We start from the raw sequence: 18,559 nt of genomic DNA on the forward strand, positions 1-18,559 counted from the left end.
TTTCAAAGTTAGAATTGTTAAGTCATAATATTTCTATAACCTCTAAACTAAAATGTAGACTTTATTTGACTAGATTTACTTTTCAATTTTTAGAATTAAAGTTAGAATCCATAAGTTATTAAAGTTAGAATTGTTATTGAGAATTCAAAGTTAGAATTGGTTGGGACTGTGCTTTTAAAAGTTATATTAAAGTTAGAATCCATAAGTTATTACAGTTAGAATTGTTATTGAGAATTCAAAGTTAGAATTGGTTGTGATTGTGCTTTTAAAAATTATTGATGTTGAATTTGTGAAAAAATGTAAACTTTATTTGACTAGTTTACTTTTCATATATATATATATATATTCTTGAGATTGTGCTATTTTTTATGTTCATTGTCAATGTATTTGTGTTAGCTTAATTAGAATTGGTTGGGATTGTGCTTTTCCAAGTTGTATTAAAGTTAGAATCCATAAGTTGTTAAATTGTTATTGAGAATTCAAAGTTAGAATTGGCTGTGATTGTGCTTTTCAAAGTTAGAATTGTTAAGTCATAATATTTCTATAACCTCTAAACTAAAGCGTAGATTTTATTTGACTAGATTTACTTTTCGATTTTTAGAAATAAAGTTAGAATCCATAAGTTTTTAAAGTTAGAATTGGTTTGGATTGTGCTTTTAAAAGTTATATTAAAGTTAAAATCCATAAGTTATTAAAGTTAGATTTGTTATTGAGAATTCAAAGTTAGAATTGGTTAGGATTGTGCTTTTAAAAGTTATATTAAAGTTAGAATCCATAAGTTATTAAAGTTAGAATTGTTATTGAGAATTCAAAGTTAGAATTGGTTGGGATTGTGTTTTCTTAAGTTATATTTTAAGTTAGAATTCTTAAGTTAAAATATATTTCTATAACCTCAATAATTTGTGGGTATATTTTTGTAGATGAATCGTATGTGGATGTATAATATAAATAATAGTGATCGTGTGGGTGTACACGATGAATTTGTTGACAAGTTTACACACATGCAATGTCACTTCACCCTTTTCAAAATGAAGGGATAATTAGGTGTGCTTGTTCTCGTTCCGGTGTAAGAAGTATTTGAAACCGGAAGCGGTTAGGGTTCATTTATATAGTCGTGGGGCTTATGTTTTAGTTTGGATTTCATAATGGACTTATGTTTTATGCTTTGTGGACTTATGTTAAAACTATGTAGAACTAGTTAATGGTACTTTTGGTTGGACATTTAAATATGTTTGAACTTTGAAGGTCTATTTAGATCGTATTTAATGTGTTTAGATAGTGTTTGATGTGTTTGATTGTTACTTAGGGTGATTTTATATGTTGTAGCTCTTTTAGAATTGATTTGGAGCATTTTAATGCTAGTTTTGAGCAGCTTTTGGTACTGGTTTTTTAGCAGGTGTGGCTACAGAAAATGCATCAATTGCATACAGGGAATTTTCAAGAAAACCGACTCAGTTCGTCGGTTTTCTGGAAATTAATTCTTAAAATTTTTGAAAAAATCGACGCACAGTGTCTGTTTTTTATTTTAAATAAAAAAATTAAATAAAAAACTATTGCGTCGGTTTTTTCATAAAATTTATATTTTTTTATTTAAGATAAAAAATCTGAAATTAAAAAAACCGACTCAGTCCGTCGGTTTTTTAATTTTTTTAAAATTATTGGATAAAAATCGACGGACCACGTAATCGACATAGTCCGTCGGTTTTCAAAAAGCGAGGCTATGTAAACCGATGGACCGTAAAGGGTCGGTTTTTCGTCGGTTTCATTGAAAAAACCGACGCAGTCCGTCGGTTTTTTTCGTCGGTTTTTGGCAGATTTTTAGTAGTGAGTGAAGCTTCCTAAAGTTGTTTGTTTTCACATTTCTTATAATGTACCTTTTATTTTTATGAAGAATATGAAAAATTCCCCAGTCATCAGTTGGATCCAAGATGAATTACGATGATTTATGTCTTATAGATAGTGCTACAACGCACATTGTTTTAAGAGATAAGAAAGACTTGTCTTATTTGGTAATGAAAGAAGCCAATGTTAATACAATAGCTGGAAGTACAAGATTAATTGAAGGCTCCAGAAAAACTAATTTATTATTATTCGGGGAAACAAATTTGGCAATTAATGAAGCACTATATTGTAGTAAGTCTCAAAGAAACCTACTGAGCTTCAAAGACATTCGCCAAAATGGCTATCATATTGAGACTACAAATGATGAAAAGATTAAATATCTTTATATTGCTACAATGATGTCGGGTAAGAAATATGTGCTCAAAAAGTTACCCGTCCTTTCTTCCCGATTGTATTACACAAATATTTGCATGGTTGAAACGCATGCCATGGTAAACCATAAGTTTACTAATTCAAATGATTTTATTAGTTGGCATGACCGGTTGGGTCATCCCGGTTCTAACATGATGCGCAAAATAATTGATAATTCATATGGGCACTCTTTGAAGAACCAGAAGATTCTTCAATTCAAGGAATTCTCTTGTGATGCATGTTCTTAAGGCAAATTAATTATTCGATCATCAGCAATTAAAGTCGGGGTTGAATTCCCTGCATTTCTGGAATGTATAAAGGGTTATATATGTGGGCCCAGTCACCCACTATGTGGATCATTTAAATATTATATGGTTTTAATAGATGCATCTACAAGGTGGTCACATCTGTGTTTGCTATCAACTCGCAATTTGGTATTTGCGAGATTACTTGCTCAAATAATAAGATTAAGAGCACAATTTCTAGATTATGCAAATAAAACAATTCGCCTCGATAATGCTGGTGAGTTTACATCCCAAGCTTTTAATGATTATTATATATCAACTGGGATAACAGTTGAGCAACCAGTTGCTCACGTTCATACTCAAAATGGTCTAGCGGAATCATTAATCAAATGCCTCCAATTAATTGCTAGACCAATGCTTATTAGAACAAAACTTCCCATTTCGGTATGGGGTCACGCTATTTTGCATGCAGCAACTCTTGTGAGGATCCAGACTCACAAGTTATCATAAAGTCTCCCCATTACAATTGACTTTTAGTCAGGAGCCGGATATTTCCCATCTCAGAATATTTAGATGTGCGGTATATGTTCGAATAGCTTCACCACAATGCACAAAAATGGGTCCCAAAGAAAGATGGGGATATATGTTGGGTATGAATCTCCTTCTATTATAAAATATTTGGAACCTACGACTGGAGATTTATTTACGGCATTTGGTGATTGCCATTTTGATGAATCAATATATCCAACATTGGGGGGGGGGGGGGGGGGATAAGCAGCTCAAAAAGGAGTTAGATTGGAATGCAATATCATTATCTCATTTAGATCAAGATTGGAATGCATTATCATTATCTCATTTAGATCCACGTACAAATCAATGTGAACTTGAAGTTCAAAAGATAATCTATTTGCAAAATATTGCAAATCAACTGTCAGATGCATTCACTGACCTATCAAGGATTACTAAATCTCATATTCCAACTGTTAATGCCACAATTCGAGTTGGTGTCCCGATAGGACAATCAATTAAGGCAAATGAATATAAACCACAATTAAAACGTGGTAGACCGATTGATTCCAAAGATAAAAATTCTCGAAAAGGAAAAGAAGCAAATAATCAAATGATGATAATATGGAGGCGGTTGCTCAAGAAGAGCAATGAGACATAACAACTGATAAATCTCGGAAGAGGTTCAGGTACCTGAAAATGGTGAAAATGAAGAGATCTCAATAAGTTATGTCTCCTCAAGAAAAATATGGAACCGAAATGATATAATCATTGACAATGTTTTTGCATATACTGTTGCTGATGAAATAATGCAACAAAATGAGGATCTTGAACCAAAATCTATCAATAAATGTAGAAAGAGAAATGATTGGCCAAAATGGAAAGATGCAAATCAAGCTGAATTAGCTTCACTTGAAAAGCCGGAAGTTTTCGGACCTATAATCCGAACACATGAAGATGTAAAGCCAGTCAGGTACAAATGGATTTTTGTGCAAAAACGAAATGAGAAAAATGAAGTCGTAAGATATAAAGCACGACTTGTGGCACAAGCATTTTCGCAAAGACCTGACATTGATTATATGGAGACATATTCTCCTATGGTGGATGCAATCACCTTCAGATATCTTATAAATCTGGCAGTTCATGAAAAACTTGATATGCATTTGATGAATGTTGTCACGACTTATTTATATGGCTCATTGGACAATGATATTTTTATGAAAGTCCTGAAGGATTCAAAATTCCTGAAGCATATAAAGATTCCCGAAAAAGCTATTCAATAAAGCTTCAGAAATCTTTATATGGATTAAAACAATCAGAGCGCATGTGGTATAATCGCTTTAGCGAGTACCTAAGAAGGTTATAAAAATGACCCAATTTATCCTCGTGTCTTTATGAAAAGGTCTAGATCAGAATTTGTTATTATAGCTGTATATGTTGATGATTTGAATATTATTGGAACTCTTGAAGAGCTGTCCAAGGTAGTAGAATGTTTGAAAAAAGAATTTGAAATGAAAGACCTTGGAAAAACGAAATATTGTCTTGGTCTACAAATTAAGCATTTACAAATGGAATACTTGTCCATCAATCAACATATACTGAAAATATTTTAAAGAGATTTTACATGGATAAAGCACATCCATTGAGTACCCCCAATGATTGTGAGATCACTTGATATCAATAAAGATACATTTCGATCTTATGAAAATGATGAAGAACTTGTTGGTGCTGAAGTACCATATCTGTCACGCCCCGAACCATGACCTGGACGTAACACGGCACTCGGTGCCTGACTGCATGTGACCGAGCGAACCACATGGCTTGCTGAATCATCATGATACATAACATATGCGGAATATAACGTGAATGCATAATGAGCCTTTATAAAACATGGTAAGTCATAATACTTAATAAGATACTTGTTTAAACATGAGTGCGGAAATAACATGAATGAGCCAAAAATGGCTAGACGACTCTGAATGTCTGACATAACATAACTGACTTGTCTAGTCTATGAAACCTCTATCATGAGTCTAACTGGAAAACATACTTACTGGGACAAGGCCCCCAGCATACCTTTAGATGCATAATTAATCATAAAACAAAAGTTGACTAAACCCCGAATGAGATGGGGCTCACCAATAAGCTGATACGAATGTTGTCCTACGGAGCAGATGTGTCGTCCTGTATATCAGTACCTGCATCGTGAAATGCAGGCCCCCGAGCAATAAAATGGGACGTCAGCACATTGAATGTACTGGTATGTAAAGCAACCGAAAGAAACAACATGGGATATGGAAAAACATGATAAGAGCTGAAACTGAAAAACTTGGACATGAACATGAGTGCATACATATACATATAAAACATGGTAAAAATATCATAAGTAGGGAGAGCAATAACTTATAACCGATCCATGGTCTGGTGCTTGCGTCCCGCCAGCAGAACACTCAGTCCTTGCCAGGGAACATGAGATTTAATAAAATATGAAAGGATCCAGTCATTATGAGAGATCGTTCGGGACATGGGTGGAGCGATCCTCATCCTACGGTGGCTACGTAGTTTCAGGCTATCTGAAGCCCTCCTCGGTAATTAATGCAACTCCCAAAACATGAACATGTAAAATAGTGGCACTTGCTGCCCATGGTATATCATGAATCGTAACTTGCTTGTACATAGTATTCATGATCATAACTTGCTTGTACATGGTTTTCATGAATCATAACTTGCTTGTACATGGTTTTCATGAATCATAACTTGCTTGTACATGGTTTTCATAAATCATAACTTGCTTGTACATGGTTTTCATGAATCATAACTTGCTTGTACATGGTTTTCATAAATCATAACTTGCTTGTACATGGTTTTCATAAATCATAACTTGCTTGTACATGGTTTTCATAAATCATAACTTGTAAATATAGTTTCATAAGATAACTTGTCATCGTCTTGCAAAACATGTTTTTGATGCATGAGTAATAACAATAGTTCATAATCATATATTTGTAATTGACTTGGAAACACGCTTGTAACTTGCAAACTAAAATCATTAAGTTTCATATGAACATAATGAGAACACATGAGGAAGAATTCATGATTTATGAATTCAGCTAGGGTTCCTAATAACCGTAATGGAAGATTAGGAATACAACAACGAATATAGATACAAAATTCATGTACATAAATACTTAAATACGGGCTACCAATATGTTGGATTTAGTGCCCTAAGATTTGAACTTCATGGATATCAAGGAAACGAAGCATGGGGAAGAACATAGAGATTCCCTCATGTGGATGGAAGTTCTACATACCTTAGTTGCTCCAAAACTTGAATTAAAGACTTGGATTTTGAAAAAGATTTCCTAAATCTTGATTCTTGAATCTTGAGATGGGTTTTCTTGAAAACCCTAGATTAGGAATGATTATTTCTTGTTTAGATTACAAGGATATATGTTAGAATTGAGTTGGAATAATTGGAATGGACTTACCTTGGTGTTCTTGATGTTGGAGGAGAGTAGGAGGTCGTTTTAGGGTTTGAGGGAATGAAAAATAATGACTTGAACTGATATAAACGAACATATAATGTTTTGGAAAATGCAGTTTACGTCCAGCACTGTGCTGGCCGTATTTCAAGTTTACGGGCCGTAAACTGCAATACGGTCCGTATTCTGCCATATGGACTGCACTGTCTCTCTTCAGTAAAATGACCATAACTCTTTGCACAGATGTCCGTTTGACCCCCGTAAGATACCGTTGGAAATGTATTTCAATGCTCTACAGCTTTCATCAAGGAAGTTTTCCCAAAATCCAAACACGTTTTGAAATACGGGCCGTAAAGTGAAATACGGTCCGTATTTAACCATATGACCTCAAAATGTCAAATTCCAGAATGTTCAGAAATTCTTGGTTTCAGTTTACGGGCACTGTTCATGGTCGTAAATTGAAATACGACCACTGTTCATGGGCGTAAACCACCATATCACAACTTAACGGAAAAAATTCAATTCCCACATTCTTTATCTGATGTTCTAAGTCTAGGATCGTGGTCAAAACTTTCATTAAAAGTACGGGGTGTTACAATATCTCAGTGCAATTGGGGCATTAATGTATCTTGCCAATAATTCTCGGCCAAATATAGTTTTCTCTGTAAGCTTATTAGTAAGATTTAGTTCTTCCGCAACAAGAAGACACTGGAATGGTATTAAGCATATATTCAGATACCTATGGCGGACCATCGATATGAGACTGTTTTATTCAAATGAATCCAATTCACAACTAATTGGTTATGCAGATGCAGGATATTTGTCTGATCCACATAAAGGTCGATCCCAGACAAGTTATTTATTTACATGTGGAGGTATGGTTATATCATGGCGTTCAACAAAACAAACTATGGTTGCTACTTCTTCAAATCATGCAGAGATAATAGCCATTTACGAAGCAAGTCGAGAATGTGTTTGGTTGAGATCAATTACTCAACACATTCAGGATACATGTGGCCTTTCATTGGAGAGGAATACTCCAACAACATTATACGAAGACAATGTTGCATGTGTAGCTCAACTAAGAGGAGGATACTTTAAAGGAGACAGAACAAAACATATTTCACCAAAATTCTTTTTTACTCATGATCTTCAAAAGAAGGGTGAAATAAATGTTCAACTAGTTCGCTCAAGTGATAACTTAGTGGATATGTTCACTAAGGCATTGTCAACCTCAACATTTGAGAAACTAATATCCAAGATTGGGATACGTTGATTTTGTCCCATTGAATTTTCCTGGTAAGGTTTTTAATGAGGCAGCAAGCAATGCGTATTACAAATAAATATGTATACTTTTCTTTCAGTAGAATTTTTAATTTACATGGACATTCAAGGGGGAGTGTTCTGAACAAATATGGATGACATGTGGATGCCATGTTGGCTATCACTGTAGCAACTCCTCTAGCCAAGTTTCATTAGGCTATAAATAGCCATGCTCTGTAAATGAAAATGGCATCCCAAAATTGTGAAAGAAAAGTAATAGTACTACTGCTCGTTTCTCTCACTCTTTGTGCCTTTATTGTTTCTTAATTCTAGTACTCAGTTTTATTTTATAACATTTTTCTAATTAACAATTAAACAAACATAACAATTATTATAAAATTTATACTAACTGCATTTAATATAAGTTGAAGACAAATAAAGGCTCTAACTATATTTCGACTTGTTGTCATAACATGCTTTAAATCATAAGTTTTATCTTTTGCTAATATTTATTTATGTGCTCTTTTATAGTAGTTTCAAACTTTTCCACTTTCCTTTAATTGTCATTTGTTACATATTTTGACATTCTTTTGCTTTTTAGAATTTCCTTTGTCACGGTGTTTAGCCTTCACCTCTGTTATTTTCTAAAACGGTATCCTTGCTTAGCTTGGATTAATTAACCAAAATTCTGCACCTCTATTGTCAATGTCACTACTGTAGAAACTATACAATCTTGACTTGTCCATTCATTCACCAAGAGAGAATATATATATGATACAATCTTGAACCCTAGTGAAACAAGGAAATTAAGATCCTAGTAAAACAAGGAAACTAAGATCCTAGTGAAATAAGGAAACTAACTAATATATGGTAATTAGTGAAACAAGGAAACTAACTAATATATGATAATTATCTCCCTACAAATATGCTACCAAATAATATCAAGATATTATACCGCAATACCTCCCCTCAAGTAGGAGCATGGGAATCAAAAATGCCCAACTTGGGAAGCAAGTCAAACTGAGTTTTGCCGAGAGCTTTGGTAAAAATGTCTGCCAATTGTGAAGATGTTGAAACGTGTGACGGAGCAACAAGTACAAGAAATCAGGGGCTCATGATGATCCAATTCTTGCCATAGAGCATGTAATTTTCCGTAATATACGGGCACTGACATGGTTTTGGTTTGTTCACATTTAGCCAGGGAAGACCGAAGCTGTTGAACTCGTGGTCCATTAGTCTGCGCGAACCTCCTTTTAAGGCGATCCCAAAAGGGTTTTACCTCCCTAAATTTTGACAAGGAAGATTTGACATCAGCATCAATGATATTTGTGATCCAAGAGATTAACATTGCGTTAATTGCAGTCCAATCGGACTTTGTACAAGGAGGCTGCGGTTCAGTGATAGTGCCGTCCAAGAACTCAAATTTACGTCGTGCCTCCAACGCCGTTTGTATGTCGGCTGCCCATTCATCAAAATTGTCGCCCTTGAAACGAGTAGACGTGATATAGTCCCCGGATCGGTTTTGAGGACCGAGAAAATAGGGAGAATTAGACTCAATTTTGGGTGGTGGTGGAGGAGGTACGGCATCACCGGCCATGGAAATTTACGATGAAGAGAAGAAAAAAACCGTGTGGCTATGATACCATGTAGAAACTATACAATCTTGACTTGTCCATTCATTCACCAAGAGAGAATATATATAGGATACAATCTTGAACCCTAGTGAAACAAGAAAACTAACTAATATATGGTAATTAGTGAAACAAGGAAACTAACTAATATATGGTAATTATCTCCCTACAAATATGCTACCAAATAATATCAAATAATATCAAGATATTATACCGCAATAACTACTCATTTTTTTATTTTATTTTTTTATGCTTGAAAACTTCATGACTAGTAAAATCATTAATAAATTCATTAGAGTGGGACTATGAGAATTGAACACACATCTAGGGTAGGTAAGACTTACAATTAGTCTAGTGATGAAAACTGATTTGTTTTAACTCTAAATATAATCAATTTGGGTTCCTTTGAAACCAAATGAAACTTTATGTCCTCTAACTTAAAATCTTGGATCCACCCGTGACTTTATCACTAGAGCAAACCTCACTCATATCATCTGTGTATATTTATTTCGATGAACAAACTAAAAAATAAGTTCCTACATTTCATAGGTTCGTGGAATAGGTTCAGTCTATTAGGTACCGACTTGTAGGCTGCTACATGGAAGGCAATATAACTGGAAATGAACTTGCTAAATCAGCTACACTAGGTGGATCAAGTAATTTAGGTGTCTCCGTGAAATCTTCCGGAATTAATGGCGAATTCAAGTTTTTCACTGAGTAATTCAGCATATGGAAAAGTAAACCGTGAAAACACAAGATGAGGGGTATTTTAAATTTTTTGATGGACTAGTTATAGCACCCAACAGTTCAACAACATATGTGATGAACAAGAAGCAAAAGTAAAAAGTTAACATAAACAAGAAGAATATGATTCAGAATCAAATTTGTGTAAGAAGAAGAGAGAAAAATAGGCTAGAAAAACTAAGTACATTTATGGAAGTTGCTATAAGTCCTCTTCTACATAACCGTTATTCATATTCTTGAATTAATAAAGCAGACAGTGAAAATCCAAGAAGAAAAATTAAAGGATGAAAAACTACATGATATACTGTTGGGAGTTTATGATTCTGTTGTTCTAACTGAAGTCTTGTCATGATCACCCTCGAGCTGGCTTAAGTTTCCTTTCTCCCTGATCAGTTGAACATGATGATGCTTGCAGTAGAGGCGTCCCTCGTGCGCGATATAGTTGGATGGGCTAATTACACAGCCTCCATGGCTGCATTTGAAACAGCTTTTGTGGTATGGTGTTCCATTCACAGATACCTATAAACATAGGCAAATCAAGAATTTAGATTTTTTTTTTTCCGTGTGTGCGTATATGTATACATAGTTAAAGCCGAAAGCAATAGATTCAATTGAATCCGAAAAACCTGCCTTAGATCTGGCTCCCTATAAACACGCAATCAGATTACATTTTATCTTAATGGTTGAAAGATCAATACACATTTGGTGTTAGACAAAATATAGGGAAGAAATAAACGGACTTTTATAGTGTATTCAATGTCCTTAAGCAATTTAAGCCTCACACTTATGTTGTTACAGCTGCGTGGATGGAGGCTAAATTCCTCTGAGATTTTAAAAAGCCGACGGAATTCAAGTTTATAGCCATTTGTGATTTGCTGAGAGGACTAAAGAGAGGGAGATGGAATTATGACTTATCTTTTACAATAGACACCTATTAATAGCCATCCATTTGAATTTGAATACCTTTTAATTTAAGAACGTGTAAAATAAATATTTATATTGCCCCAAACCCAATTTGTTCACTGGGTATGTTGTTGTTGTATTATTCAAAAGAAACAAATCTCCTCTTCTCAAATACTGATCCATCAAATACTAGTAACATTTGGTTCTTTTACATCCTCTAGAAAACTGCATATAAAAAATAGCAGTTCACATGAAAAATCTACCTATATTTACTAGCAATGAATTATTTAACAAATTGTTGCCAAAATATTGCTAACTTATTGTACCTTTTCTGTTGGATAAACAGTATTCTTGCAGCCAAAACATTTATCCCTTGTTCCAACAAACATGCTTGAAACTTTAGCTGCTTGTGGTTTCTGTATCAAATATTCAACATATATTAGTCAAATCACAAAATATCCTCTGATATAATGACAATCATGAGTAATTCAATGTCAATTACCTCATCTTTCTCTGGCTTCACAATTTTTGGTGTTCCTGGAATAATTAAAATGTATCAGTAAATTTTCTAATACACAAAATTTGATTTGGAATTATGCACTTTTTTTCTAAGTACCTTCAAAGCTTTTGTCCAAACTTCCAGTTCTTTTGAAGAGCTGATCAAAGTGAGGTCTACAGTAAAGAACTCCCTCAAAGGAATTGTAGTTGCTAAGCTGCAACATAATTGAATGTATTGAACAATATTAAGTACTGATACTAAGTTGGAAAATTGGATCAAGAATTCTAACATCTACTTTCTTTTGTGAAATCCTTCTGATATGTTTTTGTCAAAAAAAAAAAAAAATGAAATACTAAACACAAATCTGAAAAATGAACTCTGCTGGATTGGCTTAGAAGAAAAACGAAATGTAAAAAACTGCGTATTACATTACCCAAGGGCGTGGCCTTGTGGTCAATAAAGTAGGTTGAGAATATTTCAAGTTCAAATTTCAGCGGAGCAAAAACTACTAGCAGGTGATTTATTTCATATGTCCAGGCTTTGGTGGATAGAATTACGTGATACCTATAATGATGGTAGGTAGCAGGTATTCCATAAAATTAATCAAGGTGCGTGCAAGATGGTCTGGACACTATGCTTATCAAGAAAAGATTGAAATACTTGAACACAAATTTGAACAATGAGCGCTCCTGGATTGGCTTAGAAGAAAACAGAATGTAAAGAAACTAAGTAGTTCATATTTTCGAATATTCTTGTGAGAAAACTGGGGCTTATTGGCAGAAACGAATCAACGTAGATAGTCCTTATAACTCCGGTGACAATTAGATCAATGCGTTATTGCTTCAAGAGAAACTCCTATTGATGTTCACTATGCTTTAATACTTTTTATGACATTTATGGACACTATCTACTAGTTACAAGTCTAAACCAGAAAGTGTTTAAGTAAAAAAGAACAAAAAAAAAAAAAAAAGACAAACCTTAAGAGTACCCTTGCAATGATGGCATCTGAAGCAAGCTTTATGATAGACTCTGTTATCTGCAGTTAATTTGTCAACCAAATACACCGTCTTTTCACATGCCATACATTTTTGTGTTGTTCCTGCAAAAGCCATTTGCAAGTTTTTAGGGGTACCAAGAAAGTCTCTTTTGAGCCTATTTCCTACAGAGCACTTGGAGTTAGTTTGAGAGGAGAATAGAGGCAAGATAAGAGAGAAGAAGGAAGATAAATTATTATGGTGAGGCAAAAAAGGAGGAATGTAACTAATTGAGAAATGGACATTTGACTGTCTTTTTGTCCCCACTATGAAGCATCCAACTACCCCACTTAAGTCCTTTTCTATCTAAATTTCTTGAAATTTTTACTCAACTTTGTCATTTTGAGTGTGTATATATATACATAAAAGTTATCGTCAGATGATGAGAAGATCACGAGTTTAAATTATGAAAACATTTTTAGAAATACAAAGTAAGATTACTTATTAGAGACTAATGTGGTCCGACCTTTTTGTGGATCAGAAGCTAAGCGGGATTTATATATACCAAGTTTCGCTATATGGAGTTTTACTTGATCTTGGGACTAACGGTAAAAGTTGTCATCTAGTGATGATGATAAGATCACGAGTTTAAACTATAAAACATTCATAAACGAAAATGCAAAGTAAGATTGTGTATAGTAGACCAATATGGTCTAACCCTTTCGCGGGCTAGACGCTGAGAGCCGGGGGAGGGGGGGAGGGGTTCTTTTGACAGGATCTTTGTGCACCGAGCTATATTGTATCAAGTTTTCACTTGATCCTGAGAGTAATGATAAATGTTATCGTCAAGTGACCAGAAGAATACAAATTTAAATTATGAAAACTTCCTTATGTAAAGTGTAAAGCAAGATTATATGTAATAAATTAATATCATATGTCCCTTCCTGGACCATACGCTTAGTGAAATCTTTTGCATCAAGCTTCCTTTTATCGAATTTTTGCTTCTCTAATATTCTAAGGAGCCATTTGGACATAATTTGAAATCATGAGATGAAATCATGTTTGGACATGTAATTTGGATTTCTTAAGTTGTATTTTTTCTTATGGACATAAAAACCCCACAAGTTGTGAAAACTATCAAAACTTTCTCAATTCTTATGCAATCTTACCAAATGAGCAAATCATAGTTCATAACAAAATTAATATGCTACTAGAAGACCTTTCTAAAAAATATAACATGAATTGATTAAACTTTAATTTAATAAAAAAGAAAATTTAACATGAATAGTAATATAACTATGACTTGGCAGAAGTTAGAACATAAATAAAGGTTGGTAGAGGTTAATGAGGTTGGTAAATGATTGATGGGAGTAATTGTTAAAAATATCTACCAACTTATGGTTTTTTTTTAAAATAAAATTTAAACTTATGGATTAAGTTTTACATTTAAAAATTTTGAAATCATGATTTGAAATTTCAATTCATGATTTTTTGGATGATTTGAATGTCGAAACGCTGATTTCATCTCATAACATAAAATCATGACATGAAATCGCTTGTCCAAACGCCTACTAATCGGTGAAATTTACGTTTGCGGATAGTTAATGACATGAAATAAAATAGCGAAAAATGAGAATGAAGTAATTAGTCATGATTGTTACTTACACAGCCATCAAAGTTCACCTGCCGTGTTGAAGCCCAATTGGTAAAATGCAACTTTAATTTCTCTTTACTGCTTCAATTGTTATTATGACAGTAAAAAACTTTTGGAAATTTACACAATCATTTCAAAATGGGACTTTTTTCACTTTTCTTTTTGAATTATTTGGTTGCTTTGGAGTGGACCATATTCTTGTCATTAAAATGAAAAAAATAAAGCTGTCAGGATAGATTGATATGTCAATGTAGTTCTTATCATATGCAGACAGTTCAGTTGGATAGATTTTCAAATTCAAATTCCCCATCCAAAGGGGGGCTCATGCCCCTATCATAAATTGATATGTCAATGTAGTTCTTATCCATCTTTTGAATATCAATTAACTACCCATCCATCCCAAGCTAGTTGAAATCGCCTGTATAAACCTCCGCATAATTTTGCTATTAAAGAGAAAAACGGGTTAGTTTTGCTCATGAATTATTTGAAATGAATTAAAATAAAAATGCTTTTATCATTAATCAAATAGCTAAAAAAATGTCCGTAGCGTCAGCCAAGCAAGTCAAAATGCCCTTTCAACCAGCAGTTGCTCCAACTCAAATAAAAAAGGGTCAATTTAGCCTTAACTATTTGAAATAGACCTACCACAAACTACACTTTGCCACATAAATAAATGGAGTTTATCCATCTTTTGAATTTTAATTTATAAATTCTAATCTTGATTATTCTCTTGCTATTATGTTGGACTCGACTAAAATTTAATAAAATGCTATAATATGGTTAATTTCGAGATGAAAAAAAAAAAAAAAGAGAGGGAGATTTTCAAAGTTGTTCACAAAAGTGAAGTTAAGGTCCTTGATTAAGTAGCCAGCATTAAATCATGGAAGCTATCTTCATACAGAAGGGATCAATTTTCTTTAAATCAGTAAAGTTTGGTGAAGCTATAACTACTCAGGTAAAGGACAGTTTTCTTATGATAAATATGATGAAAAGATTTAATTTTAAAGGGCCAAAATAGTTTTAAAAATTAGTGATATTGAGGAAACCATTATTGTTCGAGATAAACCGCATATAGATTCACTGTGGTTAATTGACAAATTAACAACTATATATAAACTGAAAAATAGAACTTGTAGTACAAGATTAAATAAAATCATAAAGTACGAATTTATTCATATTCGGTGTTTACACTAATACCTAATGAAACTTGCTATATCTAAATCATAATTAACGAATACACATTTTCACATCAATTTGTCACCTGATCATTACTGATAAATCAATATAGATGTAAACACAAAATGTCGTAGACGAATTTTAACGGAATCATAGTGGTATAGGAAGTGCAGTTAATATTATATTAATTAATTAATGAAGACTTTTGGAATTCAATTTGGTGGAATTTAGGATGGAATCGCGCAAATAGCGAATGCACTTGCGGTTAAGACATGTCCTGCATCTCCCACCAAATGCAATTAATTAACCCGCCATTTCTTTCCTTCAATAATGTCTTCACTTCAAGACGTTATTTATCAAAGAAACACTACCTTTTCTTGAATGGAAGAAGCCTAATGAATGAACAAGCACTATGGTAACGAGCTGTAAGAAAAATGAGTAGAGAATTCTCTTGTGCTGGAGTAATGACCAGAAGAAAGATAGCCCAGTGATAAAACTCTTTATTTAGCTGAGGACTCACATTATTAGTGCAAAAAGCCCAATAGCTTTGAAATTCCTCCATCCTTAACTAAAAGTCTCAACTTCAAATCTTGAAAATGATTAAGCTTCCGGTAGGGAACACTTCACATTATAAACCTATCCGGCGTGAGTCTGAATTCGACCGGTCAATGAGCTTTGGATATTGGCTAGTTAAACCCAAAAAATAGAAAGGCAAAGCAGATACTTTATGCAATATTGATCTGGCGACTCCACACTATCTTTTCATTGATCATCTATCCAACTATGCATAAAACTATTTGACTATCTAGATCTTTAATGATACATATTAAAAAAATGGCATTTATGCTATAGAATTCATCGCTTATCTGTCATTAACACGACTTTCTGATAATTCATTGCTAATCTATAATAATTAAATACAATTAGTGACAGCTTTTTCCTCTTTTTTTCTTGTAATGATATGAAAAGTCCAAGGTACAGGTGTAGAACAAGACATGACCAAGCAGTGAAGAACTATTGAGTGTCATGAACTTGTATAGGTTGTACTTCACCTTCAGTTTCCCTTGAAATTTGTTCAATAATAACTGGCTGACTTGGGTTGCATGTGATCTTAATTTAATTTTTAAATTTGAAGCATTATATGAGGACTAGGCTTGTGTTGTCGCTTTAACTAATTGATAGGCAAGTTCGAAAAGAAAGACTGGGTTGTGTAGATCCAAGACTTGTCTTAATTTGTGCACATGTTCTACAATAATAATAAAATAAAAAAAGTAAATGAATATTGATCAATAGATGAGTCTTTTGCAGTTTTTCCCCCCTCTGGAAATAAAAAATGATTGTGATAGCTGCTATTTGTGTACGTGTATTTATGTACATCACTCTAATTAATACAAGGCACCACGTTTGGTACAGGATGTGCACTACTTTTAAAAAGGAGATAATAGTAATATGAAATATCACTTTTTTTTTTTTTTTTTTGAGTTTCACAACAAAATTATCAGTTGTTTTCTTTTTTATCCGAACTATCACCATATCTGTATTAAAAGACACCTAGGTGATAGATAGTTCAAGTAAAAAAAAGGGAACAATTGATAATTAGCCTAATTAGTTTCGAGGTGCGTTTTAACATATAAATAGTGATAGTTCAGATAGAAAAAGCGAACAATTGATGGTTAATTTGTGAAACTCACAAAAAGTGATAATGCACGTATATTTTTTATCATTAACTCTTTAAAAATAGAAAAGGAGGTCCTCGAGGAATTGGAATAGTTATTATTAACAGTGTTTGAAAAAAGGAATCATAGCTTGCTCTATTACAGATTTACAGTAATTAATATAGTAGAACATTAAATTAATAGGACAATTCACTTTTGCTCCTTCCAATCATAATGTCTCACAAATATAATGATTTTAATCGTATTTTAAGCTAAAAATGAAAACTAGAATTTATCAATAATTAAGAAACTAAAATTATAAATTTTCCAAAAATAAGTTTAACATTATGGGTTGATTGGTCGTTGGACCGTTGAAAGGTCCCCTTCCCTTGGTTAGTTCCAAAACTTTGCTGAATAGACTGAATGTTTTTTATTCAACTTTAGTAATCTCGTAATTATCTACGTGAATTTGAACATATAACATGACTTAATAATCAGAGACAATTCGTGATTTGAAATCCACATATTCAGTAATTGCTGAACAAATATATAGTATAAAATTTGGACCAAACTTACTGAATTCTGCTGAATCTGTACATTCTATACTAGCTCCGGTTCAGACTTAGTTCTGTGTAAATAATAAGCCTCTCAAACACGCGAGGGCAAAGACACATCTAGGATTTAAAGACAACGAGAACACCACAAAATTGTTGGCCGTAGTTGCCTCGTTGGACGCCAAAGAACTTCATGTGACGACTGGCAAGTAGCTTCGTAGCGGACTAATAGCGTGAGAAGCTGGATATAGCATTAGATGAAGCTCTATAAAAAATGAAATTACGGTTATAGTGAAAGTATTAAAATTATAAAACAAAAAACAAAAAAAACTTTGTCATATAGGTTCAAACCCAAGTCACAACTAACCAAACCATCTACTTCAACGTTCTCTGTCAAGCTTTAGTTTATTTGGGTGTCTAATCAGATACATATACATAAATCATTTTTCCTAAGTTAACGGAACGGGGTCGGGTGATCTCCTATCGATCTACATCCACCTTTACCTGAGGACATTGCCTAATTTAATGAAGTGCGATGAAAATTATACGGATAGCCTAATTTAATGAATTGAGATGTAAATTATGAAATATCATGAATCCCCGACTTTTGTAGGACAAAAAAAAAAAAAATTGAACCAAACTAACACAAAAAAAAAAAAACATAAGTAGGTTTCACGCACTAATTTAGTGCGCGAAAGGACCAAACTGCAAAAATAACAGTTTGGCCTTTCACGCACGAAATTTGTGCGTGAATGAGAGGCCCTGAAATTCAACTTTTTATTCATCAGCTCCTTAGTCAACAAATTACAATTTCAATCATTGTTCTCAATTGTACATGTAGAGTAGTCAAATGTAGGTCTTTGGAATTACGGACTCCTCTATTTTTTAATTAATAATACATAAAAGCTTAGGCGGATTCAAAATTTTTAATTTATGGATTTTGAATTCTAGAAAAGTCAGTTTACTTTGGATAAATTATTTATGCATATTAAGTGATTTCTTAACAAATAAATATTTTT

General features: G+C 33.3%; 1 protein-coding gene across 1 annotated transcript; it reads right to left on the bottom strand.

The window, feature by feature from the left end:
- Positions 1 to 10,289: 10,289 nt before the first annotated feature.
- Positions 10,290 to 12,777, bottom strand: LOC132604062 (LIM domain-containing protein WLIM1-like). The gene is made up of 5 exons (XM_060317386.1): positions 12,505 to 12,777; positions 11,645 to 11,741; positions 11,531 to 11,565; positions 11,355 to 11,444; positions 10,290 to 10,644 (listed from the first exon to the last, which is right to left on the bottom strand). The coding sequence occupies exons 1-5, from the start codon at positions 12,637 to 12,639 to the stop codon at positions 10,441 to 10,443; spliced, it is 561 nt and encodes a 186-aa protein (XP_060173369.1). The 5' UTR covers positions 12,640 to 12,777; the 3' UTR covers positions 10,290 to 10,440.
- Between the last annotated feature and the right edge of the window lie 5,782 nt (positions 12,778 to 18,559).

Source organism: Lycium barbarum, chromosome 7 (genome assembly GCF_019175385.1).
Source record: "Lycium barbarum isolate Lr01 chromosome 7, ASM1917538v2, whole genome shotgun sequence".
Lineage (NCBI taxonomy): Eukaryota > Viridiplantae > Streptophyta > Magnoliopsida > Solanales > Solanaceae > Lycium > Lycium barbarum.

Coding starts and splice junctions, on each gene's coding strand:
- LOC132604062 (XM_060317386.1), bottom strand. CDS start 12,639: ATGGCTTTTGCAGGAACAACACAAAAATGTATGGCATGTGAAAAGACG. Junction 11,445..11,530: donor TGAAGCCAGAGAAAGATGAG/GTAATTGACATT, acceptor TATTTGATACAG/AAACCACAAGCAGCTAAAGT. Junction 10,645..11,354: donor CTGTTTATCCAACAGAAAAG/GTACAATAAGTT, acceptor CTATGTTTATAG/GTATCTGTGAATGGAACACC.